The 16,748-nt window shown below is 42.7% G+C and overlaps 1 gene segment (V, D, J or C); it reads right to left on the reverse strand.

The window, feature by feature from the left end:
• Nucleotides 1–13,140: 13,140 nt before the first annotated feature.
• LOC112842963 (T cell receptor alpha variable 3-like) lies at nt 13,141–13,834 on the reverse strand. The segment is given in 2 exon segments: nt 13,141–13,535; nt 13,620–13,834. Coding segments are annotated over 2 exon segments (435 nt in total).
• Between the last annotated feature and the right edge of the window lie 2,914 nt (nt 13,835–16,748).

Consider the following 16,748-nt stretch of genomic DNA (forward strand, 5'->3'; position numbering starts at 1 on the left):
ACAAGGTTTTTTTTTTCTTTGTCTGTCCCATTTGGTTCTTAAGCCGTCAGAATTGTTGTCTGAAGACCAACAAGGATACCAAATGGATTTATTTTGCCAAATGGATCATCATGGCATTGCCGTATTGGTCCATTTGATCAAACTTTGTTGTTATTATTTATTTTATTTTCAGTTGTTACAGATGGGACAGACATGACTGGGGGATAGGAAAGGGAGAAAGAAAGAGAGGAAGGAAAAAAAAAACAGAAGGGAAAAGGGACAGTGAGAAAGGGCACTTACAAAGACAAAGAGAAAGGAAAAAAAAAAAAATCTCCTGGATCACCTGTTGAGAGAAAAAGAAGAGAAGACAAGCAAAAAAAACCAAACAAAAACAAAGCAACATACTAAACACAACACCATCACGTTAATCTAGCTGAGTGTGAACAGCAGTAAATACTAAATATTGAAAGTTGTTGTGCAGCACGCAGGACAGACAGCGCACAATGTGCTTTGAAGTAGCAGCTAAGAAAGGTGTAGTTTATGTCTACGAACAGTGAACACCCGTGTGCACACCTGTGTGGATCAACGCGCTTGTATACAAAAGGTTTTCCCATGTAACGGTCTGCTAGAGGGTGTGGAGGCCCATAGCCCCGTCCCCCAGGGCATGAAGCAGGCATGGAGGAGATCCAGGCTCCAGACATCCAGAGGACCCAGAGTGCGAGAGCCCAAGGAGTACCACCGGAGGGGCATCCGTGCCACCTTCCTGGGAAGGGCTGAGGAGATCCCCAGACGAGGGGGTCACCCAGTAGCCACGGAGCAGAAGCCAGAGGGGGCTGCACCGGCGTGCCCGCCGGCTCTGCCGGCAGCCAGCTGTGCCAGAGTGAACCGAGTTGCAGGCCCCGAGGCCGGAGGCCCGAGGGCCCCCTTTGCCCCGGAAGAGGCCTGACCGAGCGACAGGCATCGGGCCCCGCCAAGTAGCCACCGGGAGTGAGCCGGTGCATACCTGAGCGCCCAGCCCCGGACACCAAGAACCACCAATGCACCAACCCCTGAGGGCATCAGCTACCAGCAGGGAGTGTGGTGAGGGGAGATAGGCCTCCACACTTGGAGGGCCTGGGAGTACCCAGGGAGGTGGAGTCTAAGACCCGACCTGACATATAGACACAGACAAACAGGCACACACAGACATAAACATGCTTTCCCACCCTCATGCACACATATACAAACACTCAGCACTCACCCAACGTAGGAATAGACATACATAGACATGTACACACAATCATACTCCCCAAACATACTCTATGCCCTGGGTCCAGGTACCCTCGCCCCCAGAGGGGGAAACGGCACCCAGACCCAAGAGATGTGACCCTTTCCCCCGGGGTGGAGGCAAGCAGACCGCCCCAGGCTCCGCAGCAGCAGGGAGGCCAATCGGACAGCCAACACCTCCTCCCAGCCCCCCGCCCCGATGGCAAGTAGAGAACGGGGGTGTGTGAAGACCCCATACCTCCCTCCTCCCGCTCATGTGTAGTGTTGCTGCGTGTTGTTCTAAAGTGCATTTAAAACAAGGGAGGGCATGGTGCTGCTGCCAGAGAGCAGCAGGTGTTAGCACGGCCCCTCCCGAGAACCCTCAATGTCTACATGGATTTAAAATTGAGAGGTGGGCACCGGCGCCAGAGGTAGGGTTGAATACACAGACCGTCCTCTGGACGCCGTTAACGTGATCACCCTCAAGGCCCTACATATACATATATATATATATATATATATATGTGTGTGTGTGTTATGAGAGTGTGAATAATGTGGATGTCTAAGTTGTGAAATAAAATTGAGGCACAGGTGGCCAGAAGGGGACAGAGGAGGGGGGAATGCCTCCCCTGCACCCTGGTGACACACCCGCACCCCAAGGCCCTACCTGTGTGGGTGGGTGTGGTGGAGCGGGAAGAGGGAGGCAGCCGGGGATGGGGAGGAAAAGAAGGGAGGGGCAAGATGCCCCTCCTTAGGGCCAGCTCCCCGGCTGACCCCAGTAGGCACCCCCGTCCTCTAGTACCCACCAAGGCAAGGGAGCCCAGGCCCATCCCGATCGGGACCCACGGTAGCAGCACCGCTAAGCCCCACAGGACCTGGGGAAGCCCACCCCACCCCACCGCAGAGGAAACTATACCCACCCCAACATTCAATCATCTCCAGACTACACAAGACAACAGACACCCAGGTTAGGTTTATTCTCCACCTCTCCTGTGTCTCTCCCCCACCTGCAGAGTGGACTTCTGCAAGGATGGAACAACCTCCCTGCCAGTTGAAGAGTCCCCCAGTTAGGTCGATGCACCAGAGGCCCCCTGCGCCAGGGCTGAGCCCCCGTGCACCCACCGGCCCACAACCTCGGCGACACACCGACGAGGACCGAAGCCCCCAAGGCCCAGCCAGAGCCCCATCACGGAGACGAAGCACCCCCGAACCCCAAGCCCCCCCGCCTGCCCCGGATCCACTCAGGGGCAGCCAGGCTACCAGGCCAGTAACCTACGTCCGCCAGTACAGACCATCCCCCAGCCCCGCTGCACGCAGCCACAAGGAGAACACCCTCTAAGAGCGACCAGAGCCACTCACCAGGTTATGACCACAACCCCCCGGGTTGTGCCCTAAGCCCATCCCAACCTCCACATCAACCACAATAGCGAAGGCAGGACCAAACCATGACCCCCCACCCCCACTAGGTGATGAAGCCGATCAAAGGAGCCCAAAGGGATTGATCAAATGTGGTGGCAGAGGCTGTATCAAGACTAATGTGATCTATTAGATGGTTTTTATATTGATTAGAATTAAGATTATTTTTATTTTTCCAGTTAAGGAGGACCGTTTTCTTGGCAATGCATAGGGCTGTAAAAACAATGTGGGCTGTGTTTATTTCTGCAGTGACCTCATCCAAGTTGCTCAGCAAGCATACTAAAGGGGAGGCTGGAATGTTACATTTCAGACACTTTGATAAGTCTTCACATATCTCACGCCAAAACTTCTGCACTGGTGGACAGAACCAAAGGGCGTGGATGTAATTGTCTGGTGTATTGCCTTGACAGTGTGAGCAGTTGTTGGAAGATGTAAAGCCCATCTTGAACATCCGATGACCTGCATAGTGCACTCTATGTAGTATTTTGTATTGTATTAATTGCAGACTGGGATTTTTAATCAATTTAAAGGTTTTTAAGCATACCTGAGACCAGAAGTTTTGGTCTAAGCTTACTGATAAATCTGCTTCCCACTTTGCAATAGGAAGGGATATTGATTCATATATTTTAGAAAGTGTTCTGTATATTTTAGATAATAATTTGGGGGATTTAAGAGTAAGAAAGTGTACCGCACTTGGTGGTGTTTGTAATTCAGCTTGACTGAGGTTAAATCTCTTTTTTACTATGGATTTAATTTGTTGATATTCTAAAAATCTTTTCTTGTTGATCCCATATTGTGTAACTAGTCTGTCAAATGAAATAAATTCTGTTCCCTCTAATATATGTTCTAAGTATTTAATTCCTTTACAACTCCATTCTGGAAAATTAATCATATTATTGTTTTGTAATATGTCAGGGTTATTCCAGATAGGTGTACGTTTGCATGGGATTAATGAAGACTCAGTCAGCTTCAGAAACTCCCACCATGCTGTCAGAGAAGAGCTGATGTTGATGCTTTTAAAGCATTCATGTCTTTTGATGTTTGAGCTGATAAATAGTAGGTCTGAAATTTCTAGATTATTACATAGTGCCTGTTCTACATCTAGCCAGGGCTCATCTAAGAAGCTGTGTTTAAACCATCTAGAGATGAACTGAAGCCTGTTGGCTAAAAAATAGTGATTAAAGTTAGGCAGATCTAATCCTCCTTTATCCTTGGTCCTTTGTAATGTTTTTAAGCTGATACGTGGGGGTTTGTCTTTCCAAAGGAATTTAGAAATACATGAGTCTAGAGATCTGAACCAATCTTGTGATGGCTTATTTGGGATCATTGAAAACAAATAGTTTATTTTTGGCAAGACCATCATTTTTATAGCGGCAACCCTTCCCATGAGTGATATGGGTAAAGATTTCCATCTAGCCAGATCGCTTTCTACTGTCTTTAAAAGCGGGATGTGGTTTAATTTAGTTAATTCTGAAAGCTTAGGAGAGACATTAATACCTAAATATTTTATATTCCCAGATTGCAGTGGTGTAGGAGAAGAATTATGGAAGGAGCAATTAATCGGAAGAACTGTAGATTTTGACCAGTTGATTGAATAATCTGAGACTCTTGAAAAAGAATTTATCAATTCAATCACCCCAGAGATATTGGTTTGTGAGTTTTGGAGAAAAAGTAACACATCATCTGCATAAAGGCTGATTTTATGTTCTACATTCTTGCATTTTATGCCCTTAATTACTGAATTCTGTCTAATTGCTGCTGCTAGTGGCTCAATAAAATTGCAAACAGTGAAGGGGAGAGTGGGCATCCCTGCCTGGTGCCCCTCAGGAGACAGAAGCTGGAGGATGTTTGATCATTTGTTCTGACACAAGCTGTTGGGGAATTATATAATATTTTTAACCAGTTTATGAAAGAGGTTCCAAAACCAAATTTGTGTAAAGTTGCAAATAGAAATTTCCAGTTAACTCTGTCAAACGCTTTTTCTGCATCAAGAGACAATATTATGGTTTCAGTGTTTTTGCTGCATGAGTAGTCTGTTAAATTAAGTAATCTACGTGTATTTGTTGATGAGTGCCTACCTTTTATGAAGCCAGTTTGGTCAGGATGAATTAAGAGGGGGGTTATTTTCTCTAATCTCTTTGAGAGAGCTTTGCAGATTATTTTAAGGTCTACATTTATAAGGGATATTGGACGATAGCTTGAGGGATATACAGGGTCTTTGCCTGGTTTTAGTAAGAGACTGATATTTGCAGAGTTCATATTTGGTGGTAGTCTGCCATTTTCTTTGATTTCCTGCAACATTCTGTGAAAAACTGGTGCTAGAATCGTCCAGAATTCTTTGTAGAATTCTGCAGGAAAGCCGTCTGGACCTGGAGCCTTATTATTGGGCATACTTATCAGGGCTTCCTGGAGTTCACCTGGCATCAGTGGTGAATCCAGTGCCATTGCTTGGGTGTCTAATAATTTTGGAAGAGTTATGTTGTCCAGAAACTGATCAATTTCGTTTTTAGATGGGTTTATTTGTGGTGTATATAAAGTTTCATAGAAATCCCTAAAAATTTTGTTTATTTTTTTAAGATCATATATTGTATTCCCAGATAAATCTTTAACAGCACATATAGTTGTTTTTTCTTTATTGATTTTTAACTGGTTAGCAAGAAATTGTCCGGATTTGTTACCATGTTCATAATTTTGCAGGCGAAGTCTTTGTACTAAGAATTTAGTCTTTTTATTAATAATTTCATTTAATTCTAGTTTTGTTTTGCGTAAATTGTTTAATATTTCTTGATCTTGGTGTGATACATAGGCTTTTCTAAGGATTTGATGTTTTTTTCCGGTTCTTGAATATTTTGTTTTCTTCTTTCTTCTTATGTGATGAGAAAGAGATTATTTTACCTCTCATCACGGCTTTCCCTGCTTCCCAGAGGACAGATGCTGATGTTCCAGGAATGTCATTAAAGTCTAAATATGAAGTCCATTCTTTTTTAAAGTATTTGATAAACTCTTCATCTTTGAGCAGCGATGTATTAAATCTCCAGTTTTTACTTGGTGTGGTATTATTCTTCTGCATTAGTGTTAAAGATACAGGAGCATGATCGCTGACAGCTATAGGATGAATCTCAGTGTCTGAAATGTCACTCAGCAGTGAGCTGCTGACCAAAAAATAATCCAGACGAGAGTAGGAGTGATGAACATGTGAGAAGAAAGAATATTCTTTACTGTTAGGGTGAAGGGAGCGCCATGCATCGCAAAGACCAAAGTTGCTCATATACTGTTTGATTATATTTGTGGACTGCCAATTACGCTGAGTTCCTGCTGTATTGAGCCTATCCATTTCTTCATTTAGTCCCAGGTTGAGGTCTCCCCCAAGAACAATTGTGCAATCTAGGTGTTCGGAGAGTGCACTAAAAAAACCGTGGAAGAATGAGGGGTCATCAACATTCGGACCATATATACTTACAATACCTAGCTTTTGGTTAAGTATAGATAGTTTGACTATTAGGAATCTGCCCTCTGGATCTATAACTGTATCGAGTACTGTGAAATTAATATTTTTATGTATTAGAATTGCTACTCCTCTTTGTCTAGAATTATAACAGGCTGAGAACACATTAGGAAACTCAGGTGTTTTAAGTTTATTCAGACCTGTGACAGGCATGTGGGTTTCTTGTAATAAAACAACGTCTGCCTGTAGTTTTTTAAGTTGGTTAAGTATTTTTAACCTTTTTTCCCTAGAGCCAGCTCCATGCACATTCCATGAGACAAACCTTAGCGTGCCCATAGTTGTGTGTTTGTGGCTAATGACATATGCTGTGTGTCTTGCTTAGACGGGTGAGGAAAATGGAAACACATCATTTTTTTTTTATTTTTTTTTTGTAAATAGAGAGAAGAAAATGCGCAGCGTGAAGCTCCATAGGTCTGACTATGTGTGTGTGCATAATAACTAAAATGAGCAAATGTGTGCGTGTGTGTCCTATATCTGTGTGCACTGTGTGGCTGTTGTAAATGTGTTGCCTTTAAACGCATGTGTGTGCGTGATCGTGCAGAGTGAGCATGTAGAAATAGACAGTGTCCTTTGTGGATGGATAGGGAAACAGGTGATCGACATAGTGAAAGAAAAGAGAAGCAAGGAAACCAAAGAGCAAGGTGAGCGACAAGAGAGAGAGAGGGAAAAAGAAATAAGAACGGAAACATTCCAATTAAAGCATTGGCGGAGAGCGACGGTGACGTTATACTAAATTAGCAAACTGATATTACATAGTTAAGCAAAAGTTAATACAAGAGAGTGTGAGTGAAGAGAATAGCGCAGCGGATTCTTATCTGGTGTGCGGTCAATACAGCCATGGAGTGATGCCGGGGTCGCGGTAGAGCTGTCCGTCCACGTAGAGCCGGTCCACGGCGATGACAGCCCGGGAGCCTTTCTGAATAAAACTACGTCGGACTGGGAACAGGACCCTGCGTCGTTCCAGAATCTCTCTGGGGAACTGGTCGTTCACGCTGAAGTCCGTTCCTTTCAGCTCTCTGCCGCGACTCTTCACCTGCTCCTTCTGCTTAAAGTGGCCGAATTTGGCCACAATAGGACGCGGTCTCCCGCTTCCTGTCTTCGGAGCCCCGATGCGATGAACTCTTTCAAACCCTATGTTTTTCACCGTGTCCTCCGGCAGCTTCAGGTGGGTTTTAATAAAGCTTCTCACGGTCGTTTCCGGGTCCTCTCCGGCAGACTCTGGAATACCAGAAAACACAAGATTATCTCTCATGCTACGGGCTTGTAAATCCATAACGGTCTCTTTTATTTTTTTATTTTCTAAGTTTAATTGGGTCACATTTTCGGTTAGAGATTTGACCGAGTCCCGTAGCGTGGCGTTTTCTGCAGCAAGTGTTTCCACCTGCTTCTGGCTGAACTCCAGGGATTCTTTTAGAGATTGAAATTCCCGGTGTAAGATCTCCACCAGGGACAGCCTCGCATCAAAACTGGACAATCGCTTATCGATTGACTCCAGGATGTCGACGATATCTTTGCCGGCAGGCGATGTTGTGCCGGGGGAGTCTGCCGGGCGATATCTTTTAGATGATGGCGTCCTAGTTTTGGCTGGGGAAGACATGCTCTGGGCCTTCTTCATTACTAAATCTTCGAAGCACCGGTCGATGTATTCTTGGAGAGCGTCTAAATTCTCCTCGTTGTTCTCCAGGGTGTTAGAGATGATAGGGCAGATGTTGTTAGTTATATGACAGTTGGTTAGTTTATTTGGCAATACTGAAGATTAAAGAAACTTTGTTAAATTCTAGGCTACCATTTGTTTGTTTTGTTTTTTTCCACCAAATCTCCGGCGTCTGACGTCACCTACAACATGGGTCCTTACCTTACCGCCGACTATTAACAAGGTTGCTCAAACTTTTGCATCTCACTGTATCGCTTTTGGTTATTCCATTCATTAAGGATGACATATTTTTTCTTTTTTGTTTTTTGTTGTTTTTTAACTTTTGAGTTTTGTAAGAATGTAGGCGTGTTGTGCTGATGGTATCATCAGGTTGGGTAGGCAGGATCAGTATGGGGGAGGGTCTTTGTTTTGTTGTGTTTTATGTATACTGCAGTAACTAATGAATGAATATTTTGACAGTAGTAAAGCAGAAAGTTTCGAGGGGATGATTGTGTCCCTTGGAATCCTCCAGCCTTGCTCAAAGACCTCGTTCCTGTAGCTGCACAGGTGTTTCTCTGCTCGTCAGCACAGTGTGAGGAAAAGGTGTTTTTCCTGCATCATGGGGACCTTCCAGAGCTCATCTTCCATCCAGCACCACTTTACAAGAGAGGGTTTAAAAAAATGGACTAAAATAGACTAGGGTTAAATGAAGATAATGGTTTACTTACATTGTACTTGTATCCTTTCTAACCGTTGAATAGATTTTTATAGGTTACTTCTGTTAGCTTCTGCATGCATTAAATTGAAGCCCACCGGCCATTACTTTCATTACTCGGACTCCTCCCACCTGAATGCTGTCATTATAAAGCCACTTGAGTTCGGTCCTTAAGATGTTTCAGATTAGGGATGGGCGATATGGCCAAAGTTCATATCTCGATATTCTTTAGCTGGATGGCGATATACGATACATATCTCGAAATTATTTTAAAGCCATAAAGTAAGAACAGAAAGAGTTCTTAGTCAAAGCTGTGTCCCAGATCTCACACAGGCACTTTTATTAACATACAGCGTAGATGTACATGAAAAAATTATTCAGAATTAAATTATCATCATTTATTAAATAAAAATGCTCCAAAAAGCTCACAATTGTGCAGTCAAATTGTAAACTAAAGGACTCTGAGCATAATAACAAAGACAGACAGATTTCGTAGCTGTTCTGTTTCCAAGTTCTACTGCATGACTGACAGCCTTGTGTTTGAAATCCTCTCTGTAACTGTGTCTCTTACAGGTGCAATTATACACACACAATACGGTAATATTATGTTGATACAGGGAGTGCAGAATTATTAGGCAAATGAGTATTTTGTCCACATCATCCTCTTCATGCATGTTGTCTTACTCCAAGCTGTATAGGCTCGAAAGCCTACTACCAATTAAGCATATTAGGTGATGTGCATCTCTGTAATGAGAAGGGGTGTGGTCTAATGACATCAACACCCTATATCAGGTGTGCATAATTATTAGGCAACTTCCTTTCCTTTGGCAAAATGGGTCAAAAGAAGGACTTGACAGGCTCAGAAAAGTCAAAAATAGTGAGATATCTTGCAGAGGGATGCAGCAGTCTTAAAATTGCAAAGCTTCTGAAGCGTGATCATCGAACAATCAAGCGTTTCATTCAAAATAGTCAACAGGGTCGCAAGAAGCGTGTGGAAAAACCAAGGCGCAAAATAACTGCCCATGAACTGAGAAAAGTCAAGCGTGCAGCTGCCAAGATGCCACTTGCCACCAGTTTGGCCATATTTCAGAGCTGCAACATCACTGGAGTGCCCAAAAGCACAAGGTGTGCAATACTCAGAGACATGGCCAAGGTAAGAAAGGCTGAAAGACGACCACCACTGAACAAGACACACAAGCTGAAACGTCAAGACTGGGCCAAGAAATATCTCAAGACTGATTTTTCTAAGGTTTTATGGACTGATGAAATGAGAGTGAGTCTTGATGGGCCAGATGGATGGGCCCGTGGCTGGATTGGTAAAGGGCAGAGAGCTCCAGTCCGACTCAGACGCCAGCAAGGTGGAGGTGGAGTACTGGTTTGGGCTGGTATCATCAAAGATGAGCTTGTGGGGCCTTTTCGGGTTGAGGATGGAGTCAAGCTCAACTCCCAGTCCTACTGCCAGTTTCTGGAAGACACCTTCTTCAAGCAGTGGTACAGGAAGAAGTCTGCATCCTTCAAGAAAAACATGATTTTCATGCAGGACAATGCTCCATCACACGCGTCCAAGTACTCCACAGCGTGGCTGGCAAGAAAGGGTATAAAAGAAGAAAAACTAATGACATGGCCTCCTTGTTCACCTGATCTGAACCCCATTGAGAACCTGTGGTCCATCATCAAATGTGAGATTTACAAGGAGGGAAAACAGTACACCTCTCTGAACAGTGTCTGGGAGGCTGTGGTTGCTGCTGCACGCAATGTTGATGGTGAACAGATCAAAACACTGACAGAATCCATGGATGGCAGGCTTTTGAGTGTCCTTGCAAAGAAAGGTGGCTATATTGGTCGCTGATTTGTTTTTGTTTTGTTTTTGAATGTCAGAAATGTATATTTGTGAATGTGGAGATGTTATATTGGTTTCACTGGTAAAAATAAATAATTGAAATGGGTATATATTTGTTTTTTGTTAAGTTGCCTAATAATTATGCACAGTAATAGTCACCTGCACACACAGATATCCCCCTAAAATAGCTAAAACTAAAAACAAACTAAAAACTACTTCCAAAAACATTCAGCTTTGATATTAATGAGTTTTTTGGGTTCATTGAGAACATGGTTGTTGTTCAATAATAAAATTATTCCTCAAAAATACAACTTGCCTAATAATTCTGCACTCCCTGTATTATTATTATTACTCCGCGAAGCTCCTGGCTGCAGTAGCTGTAATGCTCCAACAATCCATGCACCGGTGCAGCTTTGTAGCTTACCAAAGTGGTACTAAAACATTTTTGACAGATTGCTGAGCGCCGTGTAGCACATAAAAAGGGTTTGCAGTCAGTAAGCACAACCAGAATTCATACATAAGGCGCACTGTCAATGTTTGAGAAAATGACAGGATTTTAGGTGGCGTCACTGTCAACGCGTTAGCCCGGTTAGCTCGATAACGTGTTCCTGCTGTTCAGCCCCACTCACGGCAAATCTCTCAGTTAACAAGTTAACTGAGAGATTTGCCATGTTAATGCAGTTATGGCCTTAACGTCATTTTAACGAGATTTACGCTGCCAGCACTAAAATAGTACTCTCCAAATGTTTTCTTATTACCGACCAGCTCCTCCGTGATAGCTGCCGTGTCCATCTTGTCATTGCCTGCAGGTGAAGCGATGGGGGAGTTGTGTTCAGTGAAGGAGAGAGGCGAGGCAGAGTGACGTTGCGTAGAGACAAAAGTGGACAAAGGAGGCTCCACAAGTATATTTATAACGTAACATAGACTTTGTTGATATAAACGATATTGCCACATCTCATATCTCAATATATTAAAAAAAAAAACTCAATATATATCCTAGTCCTAATTCAGACTGAATATCTGGCCCTATAGCTCCGTAAATATGGACTCTCAGAAGTGGAACTTATGGAATGATGGATGAACGTCCCTATAATATTTGGTTGTCAAATCTCTGATACAGAGGCTGACATTTGAGTTTCAGCTGCTCATATATATCGTGAAGTTCAGACCTCATAAACTGTTTAATCAACCATTTTATTATTGTAAATTAAAAGAAATGTGGAAAGGCTGACAGTCATGTGGTGAGTGTGTAGATTTCTGTATGTAGTGGAGGTCTGAAAAAGAACAAAGAGACGACTGAACTTTTCTTACTAGGTCTTTTTCCACAATCCACAATGGTAACAGGTGTGCCTCCTCTCACCACCTGCCTCACAACCTTCCTAATCCTACACAAGCCCAAAAAGGGCAAAGGCCTGAGTGGGCGGGGTTATTTGGGAAGTGGTGAAGATTATTGTGTACAAGGCACATAATAATCTGTAAAACAGTCCAAATCACAACGATGTTTTCACAGTTACTAAAGTTTGAATGTGAAAAAAACAAACATTTTTTTTCATCTGTTACTTTGAAATTCTCTGTGGAGTTTCTTTTAATATTCTTGAAATGATGGTGGCCTGTCTCATTTTCCTTGTTGAATTTTTAGAAATAACTGATCTACCTCAAGTAGTTTTAAAGATGATCAGATTTTAAAAAGATACCCCCATAAACTGCACTAAAAACAGCCATAACCCTCGTTTCAGGACCCTCAGGACTACGCAGAGTGGAACCTGACTGGCTCAAAGAAGGTGGGCAAGAAGCTGACTGAACTAAAGTGATGATGTCAGCAAAGAGACTGACCGTGTGGGAAAGTGGCAGTAATGTCTGAAATGCAGATTAGCGATTACAGACCTTCCCAAACAATCTTACACGTAAGCGTCATACTCAAAGCATTTTTTCGCTGTAAAAATGCAGAACGCTGCTGCAGGATTGCTCTCCCCCCACTTCAGGACACCTACACCAGGAGATGCCGGACTAGAGCAGCGCAGATACTGAAGGACCCGTCCCATCCTGGCAACAAACTGTTCCATCTTCTGCAATCCGACAGAAGGTTCCACATCATCCGGGCAAGGACAGAGAGACTCAAGAGGAGCTTCTATCCCCAAGCCATCCGGGCCATGATCCTCAGTGAAGGAAGCCATTTACATCCACTGTGAGCAACCATCTTTGAACAGAGGCGGTGGTTGACCCTTAGAACTGAAGAAGCTTCTTGGATGAGAGGAGAAACGTCTTCAAGCAACTTAAACAAGTCCAGACGCTTTTCTTTCCAAGCTCCTTAGAATGCTCTTTCTCTACCCCCGCCTCTTTTTTTTTTTTGCACAAGTTGAGGAGCGTGTCGGGTTACATTTCACTGTATGTTATACTTGTATAACTATGCATGTGAGAAATAAAGAACCTCGAACCTTGATCAAACAAATAAACTCAGTTGTTCGTGGCAGTTTTTTACAGCTCAGGAGCATTTCTAAACGCAAAACTTTCTTGTGATCTAAAGATCTGAAAGAGAGTATTACTTTGATACTTGGCTGCCAGCTAAATACAGAATCTACCTCAAGGTTCTGTTATTTGTTTAAACAAATAATGAATAATGAAATGTAACCTTGAGCCAAGGTTGGCGCAAGGTTACACTTCAGATCTCCTTCACAGATCTCCTCAAGCCTATAGTGTTGTAAATGACCTACTAATTTTATTCAGGTCTGTTGCAGCAGGGACACACGCAAAAGTTTCAGGACATACAAATAAAGCTCACTTGTCTCGACTTGAATCAGAGGTTTAACAGTGTGTGGCTCCCTCTAGTGGATGTTGTGGAGTATTCTGTTGTCTTTGCTCAGACGGTTTTTGTACAGAGTTTTGGTGTTTCCTGTCACTGTGGGCCTCACAGCACAGTAGTACACAGCAGAGTCTGTCACTGCAGCAGAGGAGATCTGAAGAGTCATCAGTGTTTTATCTTCACTCACTTTAAAGGTTATTCCAGGAACTGGATCTGACAGTTTCACTCCTGTTCCTGAGTGAGAGATCAGGAACTCTGGTGATTTTCCAGGATATTGTCGATACCAGAATAAATAATCATTCCCATCAGCAGCTTTGGAGTATCTATAGGACAGAGTAACAGTGCTGCCTTCTACACTGAACACTTCTTTGTTGGTTGGAGTGAGATCTTCACAGCTGACACCTAAAGGAACAGAAACATATTTGATACTTTTATAAATCATCACAATTCAAATGTATTTCTTTAAACACACAGATTGTAACGTACCTGTTAGAATGGTGAGAATCAGTAAAGAAAGTGCATAATAGTCCAAAGACAACATGTTGAATGAAGGTAAAGTTTATGGTTTGTGTGCTGAACTCTGTTGAATGTGGAGGTTTCTCTCTCTTCTAGTTCAGTAACAGCTCAGCTCCTCCCTGAATCTCTCCTCCTCCTCTCTGATCTGGGTTTGAACTTCTCTCACTTCCTCCTGCTTTACACACTAGTAGCAGCATTTTCACTTTCAGGTGGGAGCTCATATTTCAGCTCTGTGCTGCTTCAGTCCACAGATGATTCATGCTGTAAATACTTTTTATGGTTTATGAGCTTAACATCTGCTCAGAGTTTAAAATGAAATCTTTTCTGCTGGGTTACATTATTTAAAATAAAATAAAATAATTAATAAAATTTAAAATTAAAATGAGAACATAAAAGTTGTGTTTTCTTTTGTCTACATAGATGGTAACTTTCCTCCACATCTAAACAGGAACATTTAAAGTCAGATTCAACAGTGGGTTGAACCCTAAAATCATTTGCAGTGGCTCAGTGTGTGGAAACCAATCAAAACTCAGAATTTCTATTGAGAGCTCCTGTAGATCTTTGTGTACAGGCTGTGATCAGCTGACCTTCTGTTCTTTGGGGTTTGACACAGTGTATATAACGTAAGCAGATGTTTCATGAGTTGTCCTGGCTGATCTCCATCCTTGACACTGACACAACACTGTTTATGCTGTCTTTATATCAGACAGTAAAGATCTGGTATGAAGGTAACATTCAGTGACTGAATCTTAAGTAGCTTAAATACAAATTCATCTACTTAATGTAACCCAACTGTGACCATGAAGACCACAGCCACTGTGTATCAGTCCAACACAGTCTTTTACTGTAAATTCACCACAGTAGGACAAACTAATCAGTTTGTCCTTCACTAAACTACCCAGTATTTTCAATCAACATTTGATTAGCACACATTTAGTGGACATTTCACCACACATCATATACAGACCCAGTCTGTGATTAAAAATGACAACTGTTATGGCCCGTCTAGGGGTGGCCAGGCCATAACATAAGGGTGATCCATCACCATCCGACCCCAAGCAGCACATCACACAATTAGTACTTTTTGATGGTGGTTTATTTACAATGAGTGAATTTAAAAGCAATGGAAGGGAGCATATTATAACTCTGGGGTGGACCTAAGGCACAAAATAAACAAACTTACTCAATATAACTCAAAAGAATTAAACCAAATGACAGCGACTTACCTCCCTAAGTAACAAAAACAGGAGAAAACTGTAATCAAACAAAAAGGCAGTCCATCATAGTCCATAATAAAACAAACACAAATGTGAGAAACTGTACCAATGGACCACCTCTGGGAACACTTTGTTTTCAAATCCAGGCAGAAATCAACAGGAGAGAAGCTGTGTTCCTGCAAAATGTGAAAAGATTCAAAGCCATCATTTGACTGTCTACATGAGAAGCTACAAAGAGGAGTAGCTTGTTGGAAATATTTATTACCGATGCAGCACTATAAACCAGTGGCGGAGCGGGGGGTGGCTTACTGGGCTTAAGCCCGGGTTGTTTTTCAGAAGCCTGGTCTTTTGAAGTGTATTTTTGTCATAGTTAGATGCCTGGCTGACAGCTGTATAAAACAAAAACTACACACAATATTCGAAGCACACGACTGTGCGTAAATCCCCCCTAATATTGGTATGATCCGAGCTCAGCGACTGAGCGAGGGGCGGGCAGCTGCTGCTGAGAGTGCGCTGCTGGAGAAACGCAGACAGAGGAGAAGTGAAGTTTGACCAGGTACCAAAGCAAATCATTCGTACTGTACAAATAATGTAAATATGACGGTGTATCACAAAAGATTGATATCAAACTGATCACTTGACCCATATTACGTTGGGTCAAGTTATTACCCATAACTTGCTCTTCGAGTGAATCAACAAATGGTGAAGTGAAAAGCCGAACAACAACAACGCTGTTTCTTTAGAGAGTCTTAGCTTACATGTGTGTTTATTTCATATTTTCAGTTGTTTCCCTTCACGGCTAAACAAAGCGCTCTAAATCGGTTTCAGTAATGTACTGATACACAAGAATGGACATAAGGAGCTTCTTTCAAAGAAAAAACTCTGGTAGATGTTATTTTATATGTTATGCTTTGTATGTTGTTCAGTATATTCCTATGCAAACAAGAGGAATTTCAATACAAGCAGTATATTCACAGTTTACACCAGATATTTACATACACTTTATGGAAAACAAAAGAAAAAATTTTTACTGTACAACATCAATTAATTAATAAGAAAACTCCAGACGATTCAGTTCTGAGCTGAAGAAGCTTCTGATAGGTTAGTAGAGTCCATGTGAGTAAATTGGTGGCACAGCTGTGGATGCATATAAGGCAAAACACAGAGCCTGTTTCTGTGACATGGGAAAATCAAGAGATATCAATCAAAACACCAGGAAAAGAATTGTGGAGCTCCATAAGTGTGGCTCAATTTTGAATACAATTTGGTGCCATTTACAATTAAGAAATACAGCTAGTTTCTCTCTTTACTCTTAAAATTAACAAACATGTTTTTTATATTTGTCAATCTAAAAAAAAATAACATTTAGTCTGATTGATGTTACAAAAAGTGTTTGTGTTTTTATCTGAAGGGTGTTTAAATATCTGGTTTCAACTGTATATTTGATGATGTTGGTGTTTGACTTGATTGTCAGCACAAAGAGGGAGAGAGAGGAGCAGAGAGGGAGAGAGAACAGAGAGGGAGAGGAGCAAAGAGGAGAGAGAGAACAGAGAGGGAGAGAGAGGAGCAAGAGGGAGAGAGGAACAGAGAGGGAGAGAGAGGAGCAGAGAGGAGAGAGGAACAGAGAGGGAGAGAGAGAGCAGAGAGGGAGAGAGAGGAGCAAAGAGGGAGAGAGAGGAACAGAGAGGGAGAGAGGAACAGAGAGGGAGAGAGAGGAGCAGAGAGGGAGAGAGGAACAGAGAGAGAGGGGGAACAGAGAGGGAGAGAGGAACAGAGAGGGAGAGAGGAACAGAGAGGGAGAGAGAACAGAGAGGGAGAGAGAGCAGGAGAGAGAGCAGGAGGGAGAGAGAGGAACAGAGAGAGAGAGAGAGGAGAGAAGGGA

Source organism: Oreochromis niloticus, linkage group LG18 (assembly GCF_001858045.2).
Source record: "Oreochromis niloticus isolate F11D_XX linkage group LG18, O_niloticus_UMD_NMBU, whole genome shotgun sequence".
Classification (NCBI taxonomy): domain Eukaryota; kingdom Metazoa; phylum Chordata; class Actinopteri; order Cichliformes; family Cichlidae; genus Oreochromis; species Oreochromis niloticus.